Source organism: Dromiciops gliroides, chromosome 2, assembly GCF_019393635.1.
Source record: "Dromiciops gliroides isolate mDroGli1 chromosome 2, mDroGli1.pri, whole genome shotgun sequence".
Lineage (NCBI taxonomy): Eukaryota > Metazoa > Chordata > Mammalia > Microbiotheria > Microbiotheriidae > Dromiciops > Dromiciops gliroides.
The window spans coordinates 162427056-162440108 of record NC_057862.1 but is presented as its reverse complement, the minus strand read 5'-3'; the positions used below and the strand labels follow the sequence as shown (position 1 = coordinate 162440108).

Sequence of the window (13053 nt, the reverse complement as noted above, 5' to 3'; positions counted from 1 at the left end):
TACATGCTTTCCAATATTATCATCTCTTATATACCTTTTGAGTTTGATGTATTTTTCCCTCAAACCACGAGCATTTTCAAACCTCATTTGTCTTGTTCAGAAGATTAATTCTTTTAATGTCTGTTCACTTTATCCCTTCTCTGTTTTTATACTCTTCTTACAACCCAAATTTATAAGAACAAATTCATTACTTTCTTCCTCCTCACTACAACACTTTATTCCTTTTATCTTCTCTTGTCTTTCCTGTCTTAAACCCTAAGAATAGAACTAATCTATACTAGGCCCCTTTTTTTCTTATTTAATCCCCTCAATACTCCCTGAAGACATTAAGGTTCTGAAGAGACACTTATTCCCTACCTCCCCCACTAAAAGTTAGCACTATATTATCTATCCTAGAGCTCCTTCTAATTGCTAAAATTAATTTACCTTTCTAAGTTTTTCTAGACTCTTTTATTTGTATTTCAAAGTCCCTAGGTAGCTCTAATTTCATCAGAAAAGTTTCAAGGTCCACATTGAAGGTCAGTTTTGCATAGTAATTTAGTTGTAAGCCTATGTCTTTGACCTCCTGGAATATTTCACAATATCTTCCTTGATTTTAGCAGAAGCTGCCAGTTTGTGATCCAGGTTATGGTTCCTTGGTACTTCAATTGCTTTTTTGTGGTTCCCTGCAATAATTTTTCTTTAACATGGGAGCTATGGATTTTGGCTCTTATATAGCATTTTTCTCTTTAGGGTTTCTTTCAGATGGTGTGATAGGTGGCCTCTGATTCCAATAGATCAGAACAGTTTTCATCTATGATTTCTTGAAATACAGTGTCTAGGCTTTTTTAAAAAATCATGATTTGGGGCAGCTAGGTGATGCAGTGGATAGAGCACCGGCCCTGGAGTCAGGAGTACCTGAGTTCAAATCCAGCCTCAGACACTTAACACTTGTTAGCTGTGTGACCCTGGGCAAGTCACTTAACCCCAATTGCCTCACTAAAAATAAATAAATAAATAAATAAATATTTTTTTAAATCATGATTTGGGGGGAGTCTAATAAATAAATCTTAAATTTTATCTCCTTGACCTGTTTCCAAGTATGACAGCATTAGAAAGATCAATGACAATTCAGAAACCCCTGCCACTTTGGCATGCAGAGAATTGGGGAACCAGTTAAAACAATGTGGCATACCCCAAACTCTAGCAGCTTAAATACCTTAAAATTTAACAAGCATTTCCTTCTACAGGCAAAAGCACTGAAGCATATGGCCTAGTTTTCTGGCCCACCTCACTCGGCCTGGCTCTCGGTTAACAGCATGCGCTTGACTCGGTCTCTCGCCCCCAAAAGTGGCCTTCCGCTTTTGGTGAGTTTTATACGGAATATAGACTAAGACTAGACTTAAGATGATTTGTATTGTATTTCTACTTTCCTATCCTTCTAATCAACATCACCTTGTGACTACCATACAATAAAAGCTCTATCTAGAAAATCAGAAGCTTCTTCCATTTGCTAGTCTGGGAGATAAATTAAGGGAAAGGTTAAGTAGGGTAGATTTATGACCTAATATCCAATTTTAATCTCACACAAGGTTAGTTGTTTTTGATTGAAAAGATCTTACATTTTCTTCTATTTTTTCAATGTTTTGATTTTGTTCTAATATCTTGCTATCTCAAAGAACCATTGATTTCTGTTGGGTCTGTTCTAGTTTTCAAGGACTCCATTACTTGAGTCAGTTCTACCATTTCTCATTCTAAGTTGTTTTCCTTGCAATTCTTTACTCAAAAGATTTTATTTTACTTTTTATCTCTTGTTACATTTCTTCTAGGTATTCATGTAGTCCTTGTGGAACATCCATTTTTTTCTTTGAGTTATTGATTAGAGTTCTTATGGAATCACCTGAACCTTCTTTTTGGAGATCTCTAGATCTACAATCATATTTATTTTGGTAAGTGTTTTCTTTATTTTCTTTTATTTTTTTTGGTGAGGCAGTGGGGGTTAAGTGACTTGCCCAGGGTCACACAGCTAGTAAGTGTTAAGTGTCTGAGGCTGGATTTGAACTCAGGTCCTCCTGAATCCAGGGCCAGTGCTTTATCCACTGCGCCACCTAGCTGCCCCTGAGTGTTTTCTTTAATTTACTCAACTCTCTAACATTAGCTCCTTAATTGAGGCTTTATGCCAGCACCAGACTCCACTCTTTGCTGTGCTTTTGGGGTTTGGTTTGAATTTCGGGTTTTTCCAGGATTAGGTATAGGGCATAAGGAAGCTGGGCTGTTTGGTGTGGCCTCAAGTAGTCATCTTTGCCAGATGTCCTTTCCTTTTCCTTTTAATGAAAATATGCCTATCCTGTGTCCTATTTTATTGCAAAATGGAGTCCAGCTTGCCAATGTTAGATTTAAGGTTCAGGAATACTTGGGTTCATATCCTGCTTCTTATACTTACTAGTGAATGAACTTACACATGAACAAGTCACTCACATTCAACTTCATCTGCAAAATGGGGAAGACAAGACCTCTATTACTACAGTATTGTTGGGGGTTCAAATGAGATCATGAACAAAAAGGTAAATCACTATTTGATTTTATGTAGCTGTAGGTTATTCTAAGCTAATCTAGGGCACTAAGATAATGATTAATAATGATGCAATGCCATCCAAAAACATTTCATTTTTAATAAGGGATACTTTAAAAAACAGTGCTTTACCTCAAGCAAGTAGTTTAAGATGTAGTTTTCTACTAATAGTGTAAAGTTTAGGCATTATTTAGTAAGCCAGTTAGAAAGTTATTTGTGATCAGGAGAAACTTTTTGTTCCTTTCATATTCTACCAAGAAAACTATCTACTCCACTTATGTGTTGATGGTTATTTTCTACAGCATTGTTCTTGTGTCCATTCCATGAAAAGCCTATTACTGGGCAACTGACAACAGGAGTATTTAAAATGTAGTCAATCTGGGGCGGCTAGGTGGCACAGTGGATAGAGCACCGGCCCTGGAGTCAGGAGTACCTGAGTTCAAATCCGGCCTCAGATGGTTAATACTTACTAGCTGTGTGACCCTGGGCAAGTCACTTAACCCCAATTGCCTCACTAAAAAAAAAATGTAGTTGATCTGCTGCTGCTAAGTTAGGCTACAGATTTATCAGGGAACTAAAAATTAACACATAAATAGAGCACAATTTAAGATAATAAACAATGATGTGTTAAATTAAATATAATAAATGTATAGGCATTAAGTATTATCACTGGTCAGGAAGGGAAAATATTCCCATGCATAGATCCCATTAAATTATAGATGGAGAAAATAGGACTTGACATGATGCTTTTAAAATGAATTTTTAAAAAGTAAGAGAAGGTATGAAGTCATTCCATTTAACTATAGCAGCATAAAGGTATAGTGGCAAAACAGAATGCCATGCACAGGCAACAATGAAGAGACCAGGATAAATTGGATAGATTATTTCTACTCATATTCTTACTCCTCATCCTCTTCCTATGTACTTTAATTAACATTTTTTTTTTGCAGGGCAATGAGGGTTAAGTGACTTGTCCACAGTCACACACAGCTAGTAAATGTCAACTGTCTGGGGTTGGATTTGAACTCAGGTCCTCCTGAATCCAGGGCCAGTGCTCTATCCACTGCGCCACCTAGCTGCCCTTCCTATGTACTTTAACAAGAATTTACTGTGTGTTTACCATGTGCAAGGCACTGTTCATTCATAACTGAGTTTAATGTTTTCACTCCATTTTTTCTGTGTCATATATGTATACATGTGTATATATGGTATAAACTAGATTAAAATAATTTTAAATTTCTCAATCTGTTGTAAGTGATAATTTTGCTTTGAACTATATGAATGCATTAAAAGTCAGTTGCTAAAATTGTTAAAGGTAACAAGAAAACCAGTGAATTAATTTTAATTTTAATTAAATAATTTAAATTAAAACAGCTTTAGATGTAAAGTAATCCACTTAGCTCCAGATGCCTGTAGTGCATTGTTTTTCATTAGGGATTAATGAAAGATACAGATGTCACATGTTCAGGAAAGGGGTTAAGAACCTTTGGCAAATCACTAAATCAGTCTCTGAGCCTCAGTTTCTTCACTTGTAAAGTGGATGAGCTGGACTAGATAACCTCTGAAGTCTATTCCAGCTTTAAATCTGATTTCCTATGAATCAGTAATAGCTGTTTAACCAAAATAAGTGAATGAATTTGTACCTGTGTTGATTTATTTCATTGTATTAGTAGGTTTTATAGTATGACTTATGAATCCCTGGTTTTGCAAGAGAACAGTGCTTATACCTAAAGCTCTCATGAACCTTCCTCCCTCCCATCTCCTGACCAAAGCAGAGCCCCAGTTGGCTCTCTCCTCCTTAAATACTACCCATAGAGACAAGGGGTAATAGAGGGCCTGGTCCTATAGGAAGGCTTTAAGTCATCATAAATCTCCAGTGTAAATGCATGAAAAGTATTAGGGAAAACCACTGCTTCCAGGGACTCAAAGATTGGGAACTGAGTACCTCTGCAATGTTCAAGATATTTTCTGAGTGAGACTTAATCGCTATTAATTTAGGATGAAGCTCCCAAATGTGAATCAGAGGGAGTGAGGCCTGAAACTAACTGCTTAGTCATCTCAGTACCTCAGAGGATAGAAGCCCCAGTCAAATGGTCATTCTCCTATGCTATGGTGGTCAAATTCCCTTCTCCTTTTCTCTATCCCTGTAGCTGCCCCATGCTTAGGTTAGAATCACCCTTCCCTCCTATCTTTTCTTATATACTCATCTGTAGCCATCTAACCCTATCCTTCCCCCAACACCTTTATCCTTCTCAGCCCTCCCATTCCATTGTGTCCTCCCAAAAGACTACTCTATTATTCATGATTCTCTTTTGTCTTAAATCTCTTCACTTTATGTTCTCTCCCAGAAAACAAGAAAGAGTGTGGTAGAATAGAAAGAGCTCTGGATTTCAAGGACCTATATTCAGATAACTACTATGATACTACTTGCTTGATTTTGAGCACATCAATTCAACTATCTGGGCCTCCATTTCCTCATCTGTAAAATGTAGGGGTTGGATTAAATAACCTCTAAGGTCCCTTACAACTCCAAACCTAGGATCCTAAGAGACAGGATCCATTTTGAGATACTTTTCCAGTTCCTTCTTTCATGAAGCCTTAAGCACCAGGCACATCCTTGTCCCTCACTTTTACAGATTGTTTCTTTGCCACCATCATTCATCAATGCCTTTCTATTTGAGGTTCACTCCATCCATCTTCATCAATTGTGAAACTTATCAGAATCATCTACTATTCTCAAGAAGTTCAGTACACGACAGACAGTATTCTTCTTTACTTATACCCTTTCCTTTGTACTTAGAGACTTTAATCTGTGATAACATCTCTGAAAACAACTTGGTCTCTCTATTCATCAAATTCCAAAACTTTCTTTTTTTTTTTTGGTGAGGCAATTGGGGTTAAGTGACTTGCCCAGGGTCACACAGTTAGTAAGTGTTAAATATTTGAGGCCGGATTTGAACTCAGGTCCTCCTGAATCCAGAGCCAGTGCTTTATCCACTATGCCACCTAGCTGCCCCTCCAAAACTTTCTTAATCTCTCTTTATTCCATTTTAGCTTAATGACTTTTACCTCCATAATCCAGAAGGCTTTATTTATTTATTTATTTAGAATTTTCCCCCGCCTTACATGTAAAAACAAATTGTAACATCAATTTTTAAAACTTTGTGTTCCAAATTCTCATTCTTCTTCCTTACTCCCCCCTTAAGAACTCAAGCAATTCAATATAAGTTATATATGTGCAGTCATGCAAAACATAGCAGACAAAAAAAACTTTAGAAAAAGGAACTAACAACAATGTTATGGGAATATTATGGGCCCTGGTTACCCCAGAAGTTGTCTGGGGAGGTCAAGGAACTTTTTCCTTGAAACCCCAGGAGTTTTCCCTAGAGATCAAAGAGCCTTCACTTTGAAACTAAACCAAAGGACAGACACACCCAGAGAAATAAGCAGCACTGGATCAGACTGAGCTAGCTCCAGGACCACCACCCTTCATTCCAGTCTCCCTCACCCCCTCTATGAGGTAATCCTGTTGGGCATGTCTGCACTAGGAAGGGACAGAATAACTGCACACCTTGAGACTACTTGAAACCTACCAGGACAGAGCAACCACCCACCATCAGACTACTCCCAACCTACCACCAGACTACCTCCAACCCACCACCCAATAAGGGACATTTCACCTACGCCATCTTGGCCCTATAAAAGGGCACTCCCCAGTCTAGTCAGGCAGGGAGGAAAGAGTTTTAAACTCTCCTCCCGGCCAGTTTCTCTGATATCCAATAAACCTGTTCTTTTATTCCTAACTAGGACTTGCTCAAGAGTGTAATTCTTTAAAGAGGAATCCTAAGGACCCACGTGCTTTCCCCATAACAACAACAAAATATACTTCCATCTGTATTCAGATACCATCAGTTCTTTCTTCTGTAGATGGACTGCATTTTTCATAAGTCCTTCAGAACGTCTTGGATCACTGTATTGCTGAAAATATGCTAAGTCCATTCACAGCATGGACGCATCTACAATATTGCTGTTATTTTTGTATACAGTACTTTCACTTGCATCAGCTCATTTAAGTTCTTTCAGGTTATTTCTGATAGCAGCCTGGCTCATCTTTTTTTATAGTAAATTACATTTATATAGTACTTTAAAGGGAGATTTACTTGCAAAACACCCATGAGGTTGATTATTGTAGCAATAATAGCTAACATTTATATAGTACCTTATACCTGACAAAGAATTTTCTTCACAATAGCCCAGCAAAGTAAGTACCACCGACTGGCTATCGACCATCCATCTTACATTGGCTCTTGGCTCTGTTTCAGTTCATCTATTCAGCCATCACCAGCACCCGCATTTTACTTCTTTCTTCGTGCACATTCAATGACAAATTCAAACAGACACTATCACCGTTCCTTTAGTCGCTTGCCTCCATCTTTTTCAAACTTCAGCCAGGGTTACTTCCACTATCAGCCTTCTCACTCGGTACTCCATGTGATTTTGAATACTGCTTGGAGAAAATAAGACAACCAAAACAAGTGGGTTCACTACAAAATTGTGATCAGTCTCAACTAAGCCCTCACTACTGCACAGTAATTCTTGCCTCTGACTTCCCATAACATTTACCGTAACAGCTACTACAAATCTCTCTTCAAACTTTCCAAACTACTCCCTATATGTAAACGAGAGATTTGGATTAGATGACATTTTAGGTCCTGTTGAAGTCTAATCTATGACCTGATGACACCTTCTCATTTCTTACTCTCAGCAGAGGGCAGGGCTCTTACCTTTTTAAGAAAAGAGAGGCCACTTCAAGTGTGCAAAGTCTTTTCCCTTAATTCATAACCTCTCTTTATCATCCCTCTTTATTTCCTCCTTTGCTCCTATAAAGAAGTGGCCCTTCTCTTTCCCAAGGCCAACCCTTCTATTTTTACTCATGAGTCAATCTATCCCATTTTCTCTAGGAGGTTGCCCCCTTGAGTATTCCTTTTCTTTCATTACTCTTAACTTTTTGGCTCCTACATAGTCAATAAACATACTCAAGTCTCTTCATCCTTAAAAAGACACCTTTCACTTGACCCAGACAATCCCATAAACTATTTTTCTATATCTCTTCTCCCTGTCACAATAAAACTTCTAGAAGTGTAGCCTACAACCTGGTGCCTTCATTTCCTTATTCCCTAATAAGTTCTCATTTCCTTGCAATCTGGCTTTAAATCTCAGCAGTAAACTGAGACTGCTCTTTTCTAGGTCACCAACAGTTTTTTAAAGCTAAATGCAAAAGATTTTTCTCAGTACTTCAATGCAAAGAAGGAGGAGATAGTGGCAGAAGGGACATGAGTGACATGAGAAGAGGAACAGGTCAGGTGCATTGAGTACTGAGAAAAATCTTTTGCATTTAGCTTGGAACTGAAGGACCCTAAATCTCTTCTGCCCTTTGTGGCTAAACTTCTAGAAGAAGCTATTTACAATTGGTGTCTCTATTTTCTCTCCTCTTATTCTTCTTAACTCCTTACAATACAACTTCTGATTCTCATCATTTGACTGAAAATACCCTCTCCAAAGTTACCAATGATAGCTTTGTTGCCAGATTCAATGGTCTTTTCTCAAACCTCTTTCTTCTCAACCTCTCTCTGAAGTCTCTGACACTGTTGATCACCCCCTCTCCCTTTTTAACATTCTCTTCTTTCTAGGTTTTTGGGACTCCACTTTCTCCCCATTCTCCTTCTACCTATATGATTCCTTCTCAGTCTCTTTTGCTGGCTCTTCATCCAGATCACATCTTCTAACCACAGATGTCTTTATACTACTTCACTTGCTAATCTCTTCATTTCCCATGGATTTAATTACCATTTCTATGCTGATGATTCTCTGATCTATCTATCCTACTCTGTTAAGCTCCAATCTTGTATCTTTAACTGCCTTTCAGACATCTCAAAGTAGATATCTAAAATTCAACATATCCAAAATTGAACTCATTATCTTTTCCCCTAAACCCTTCCCAAATCCTACCTTCCCTGTTACTGTAGAGGGAAATACCATCTTACCAGGCCCCCAGGCTCACAACCTAGGTGTCACCTTCAATTCTTCATTTTCTCTCACCCCCTACATACAATCTGTTGCCAAAGTTTGTTGATGTCACCTTTGCAATATCTCTAAAATATTCCTCTTTCTTTCCTCTGACACTGCCACTACTTTGGTGCAGACCCTCATTACCTCACACTTGGACAATTTCAATAATCTGTTGAAGGGTCTACCTGCTTCAAATGTATCTCCATTCCAATCCATTATTTATTCAGCCACCAAAGTGATTTTCCTCAAGCACAGGGTCCTACTCAATAAACTCCACTTTCTCCCTAGCACCTCTAGGATCAAGTACAAAATCTGGGGTTTGGTGTTTAACGTCCTTCATAACCTAGTTCTTTCCTACTTTTCCTGTCTTCTTATACCCTAATTCCTGTCATCTACTCTTTGACCTAGGGACATTGTTCTCCTTGCCATCTCACAAACAAGATACACCATCTCTTGGTTCTGGGCTTTTTCTCTGGCTGTCCCCCATACCTGCAGTGCTTTCCCTCCTCATCTCTACCTCCTGGCTTCTCTAACTTCCTTTAAATTCCAAGTAAAACCCAATTTTCTACAGGAAGCCTTTCTCAGCCCCTCTTAATTCTAGTGTCTCTCTTATTCCTGTCCTATTTATCTTGTATATAATTTGTTTGTATATATTTGTTTACTTGTGGTCTCCCCCATTAGATTGTGAGCTCCTTGATGGCAGAAACTGTCTTTTAGTCTTTCTATTTCTCTCCATCTGGGATATATGGTGCTTGGCACATAGTACCTTAATAAATGTTTACTGATAGAATGAATGACGTCTTTGAAGCTTTGCAGTTAAACCCTAACTCTTAACTCAGTCTCTAACCTTAATACTAATTTTGGGTCTTCTGGTTTCTATATCTGTTTCTATAATGGTGCCAGATAGAAGGTTAGGAATGGATGTCCCCCCCCCTGCTCACATGTTCATTCTTCCCAGAGTTTCTTTGATTACCGAATCTTGGTTTTGCTGATCCCTATTATCTGAATAATCCTCATTCTCTTTTCCCTAATCATCATCCTTCTCCTGCTCACTAGCATGGGAGTTCTTAAGACTTTCCTAGGCTCTCTTCTCTGTCTCCCCTTTCTCCCTTGGTGATCTCATCAGCTCTCATGCATTCAATTATCATCTTTACATACAGAAATCTATATATTTTAAATCTATATATGCAGGTACCTATACACCCAGACCTAATCTTTCTCTTAACCTCTAGTCCCCTTTCTCCAACTGTCTGTTTGTTAAGCCTCTCCCAAAGATGTCCCTTAGGCATCACAGACTTAATAAATCCAAAATGGAAGTCATTATATTGCTCCTCCAGATGCATCCATCTTTTAAATCCCACTATTTCTGTTGAGGGTACTACATCCTCCAGTTATTTAGGTTTACAACCTTAGTCATGTTTGATTTTTTATTCTCTCACTTCCTATACTTAATCAGTTGACAAGCCTGGCTGATTTTATGTTCACAACATTTTCACAACTACTCCCTCCTCTCCATTCACATAGACTCTACAATTGGGGTTCCCATCATTTCTCATCTGAACTACTGCAATTTATCTAACTGGTCTCCCTGCTTCCAGTCTCTCCTCTCTCCAATCATCAATCAACTTTCCACACAGCTGCCAAACTGTTATTTCCGAAATGCAAATTATATCATGTCAAGTCACTATTCAAAAATCCTCAGTGATTCCCTACTGGTTCTAGGATAAAATACAAAATTTTCAGTCTGCCATTTAAATCCTTCCACAGTAAACTTTCACCTACTGTTCTTTTCTTATTTCATTATTATTCTACTCTACACACTCTTAATTCCCAGCAACTGGCCTGTTAGCTACTCCCCCATACATGTTATTCTGTCTCTTGTTGTCTCACAATAAGTTGAACAGTACTCTCTCATGTCTGGAATAGTCTATTCTCACCTTTGCTTCTTGGAATACCTGGTTTTCTTCAAAGCACAACTCGGGAACCATTTTCTACACAAGGCTTTCCTCTGATCCGTCATTTCATTCTACCTCCCATGCTATCTTCCACCTTACCCTAGCTGCTAGTACTTTTTCCCCTCTTGAAATTATTTTGTATTTACTTATCTGTGTACTTCTTGTGCCCCTCCAGTAAAATGTAAGCTCTTTGAGAGTAGGAGCTATTTCTTCATTGACTGTATACAGTATGGAGCAAAGTGCCTTGCACATAGTAAGCATTTAATAAGTGTTTGCTGAATCCAGTGGGTCAGGAACATTATGGATTCCTCCTGGGTTGGGACGTGAAAATAAGAAAGTATGGCAGCCAATACCTAATCCCTTTATTTTCCTGGATTACCAAACTCTTGCTAAGAAATCACTAGCACTGGTGATTCAGGAAGAAAAAGTAACCAAAGTTTAAGTTAACTAACAAATGGGAAAATGCAAAAGAATAAAACTATCCTCCCCCACAACATTTCTCTCTCATTGCTCCTTTTCTTTTACTTTTTCTTCTTCCTCCTTAAAAGTTTTTTAAAATGCAACAATGAAAGTTTCATTGTTTTTTCCTTATGCATTACTAGTACTTAGTTTCTATAATGATCATTCTAACAAATACAGATATTTATTATATATGTTACTAACCTGCTTCTTCATCTTCTTTCTGAAGAATTCATACTTTCGTTTGTAATCTCTAGAATAGGGCACTGCCTTTGGTTGAAAAAATTGGGAAATTAAAAATAAATTTCATAATGTTCTCTTTGGAAGTAACTTAGAATGCATTACATACGGAAATTAAACTTTAAGAAAACCAAATGTAAAACAATGGTTTTAAAAATGAATACTTCTCTGCTTATGATCCAATTGCTTCCAGTAATTCTTATTAGATTATAAATTTAATCATTTAACATTCTTGAAAGAGAATTGCTAGATCCAGGGACTTTCTTCCATAGGATAGAAATCTGATAAATTAGCATTTCCATTTTTAAACAAACTTTCAAAGCTATTTTTTATTAACTAAAAACATTTAAAAAATATTTTTCTGAATTGAAAGAATTGCCTTTTTAAGCATTATTTGAAAGAAGTAAATATCAAAACAGCACTTTCAAAGAAACAGCAACTTCAAATTCTACCTAGTTTGTGCAGTTAAAATCATAAAAACTACAATTGAAAAAGTAACTATTTACAACTAATTATGTCTTATAATCAATTTGATTATATAATAAATAAGATAGAGGTATTGATAAAACTAAAGAGAGGACAATCCAACAATCATACATTTTCATATTTATACTTCAATATGAGTGTGTTTAATGTGAGAATTTATAATATTTCAGCCAAAATAATCAAGACATGACTCAGGAGGAGCTAGAAAGTTGCCTACCTCCCCCATCTTGGCCTCTGCTGAATTTCTCCCTGTTGTGGAGTATTTTCACTCAGACTAATGCACAGCACCAGCCTGAGCTTAGCTGATCTTTCTTAGGGTCTGTTTGCTTCCTACCTTCCCCTGGCTGTTACAGAAGGGTGGGGAAAATTAAGAATTTTGGTTTAAAAGGCCTTGCCTGGTAGCTGAGACTGAACATAGGAAAAGCAGTCTCAAAAATTTTTTCTCTTCCAATGCCTACTAAACTGTAAGCAGATAATTTATGGGAGGATGACTCAGAGTTGATTGCATTTATAAAAGTACAGCCACATGAAGAGATACTCACTGGTCTCGTTGTTGCTACATTCTGTAATCGAGGATCTTCCCATTGTGTTCTTTTTATATCTGAGGGGGAAAATATATTCTTTTCCTTTCTCATGCATAAAATTAAATATAACAAAAATGTAATAATTGAAGATCACAATGCACGTACTGTGATTTATGTAGAAGACTCTTCCATCTGTGTGAATTCTCTCTTCCCATCCTGGCTATAATAAAGAAAGGATTTCAATATTATTTGGGGGAGCTTTTAGCTACTTAGATAAGAAAACATCAGTGGTTCTACAGCAAATCTGATATGGCATTTTACATTTTTTGGAGCAAGAAGTAGGAATCAGGAATCAGGATTTGGGAGCAGATTTCTAAAATATTAAAAATATATGTAAGTTGATATGTCACTGTACATCAAAACTGAAAATGTTATATCTGCAAGAGTTCCAAATACTTACAGGTAAAGGCCCCAGATCAGTAGTATCAAGGGATGTCTTTCTTCTCAGATAAGCAGAAATTTTCAATCTTGGATCTTCCTTTTTTGGTATAGCAACAGACAGAAGAAAACCAAAAACCATATTTAAGCATGATGAAAATGATAACTTATTTCACCATACTTCAGAAGATTTCCAATTCCTTCTTTTAAATAAAAAAAAATCCATTAATAATTATAGTTCTGAATAATTTGAGGGCTAGGGATGATTATTTCTCTTTGTATAGCTTACTACTCTGGCCAGTTCTACACTATCAAAAAAAGTGCTGAGGAC

General features: G+C 37.2%; 1 protein-coding gene across 1 annotated transcript in view; it reads right to left on the bottom strand.

Moving 5' to 3' along the window:
• Positions 1 to 13053, bottom strand: part of NEDD4 (NEDD4 E3 ubiquitin protein ligase) — a 164392-nt gene that overhangs the window by 23788 nt on the left and 127551 nt on the right. The window contains 4 exon segments of the mRNA XM_043989386.1: positions 11239 to 11304; positions 12303 to 12361; positions 12450 to 12504; positions 12745 to 12822. Coding sequence (XP_043845321.1) covers positions 11239 to 11304; positions 12303 to 12361; positions 12450 to 12504; positions 12745 to 12822 — 258 coding nt within the window.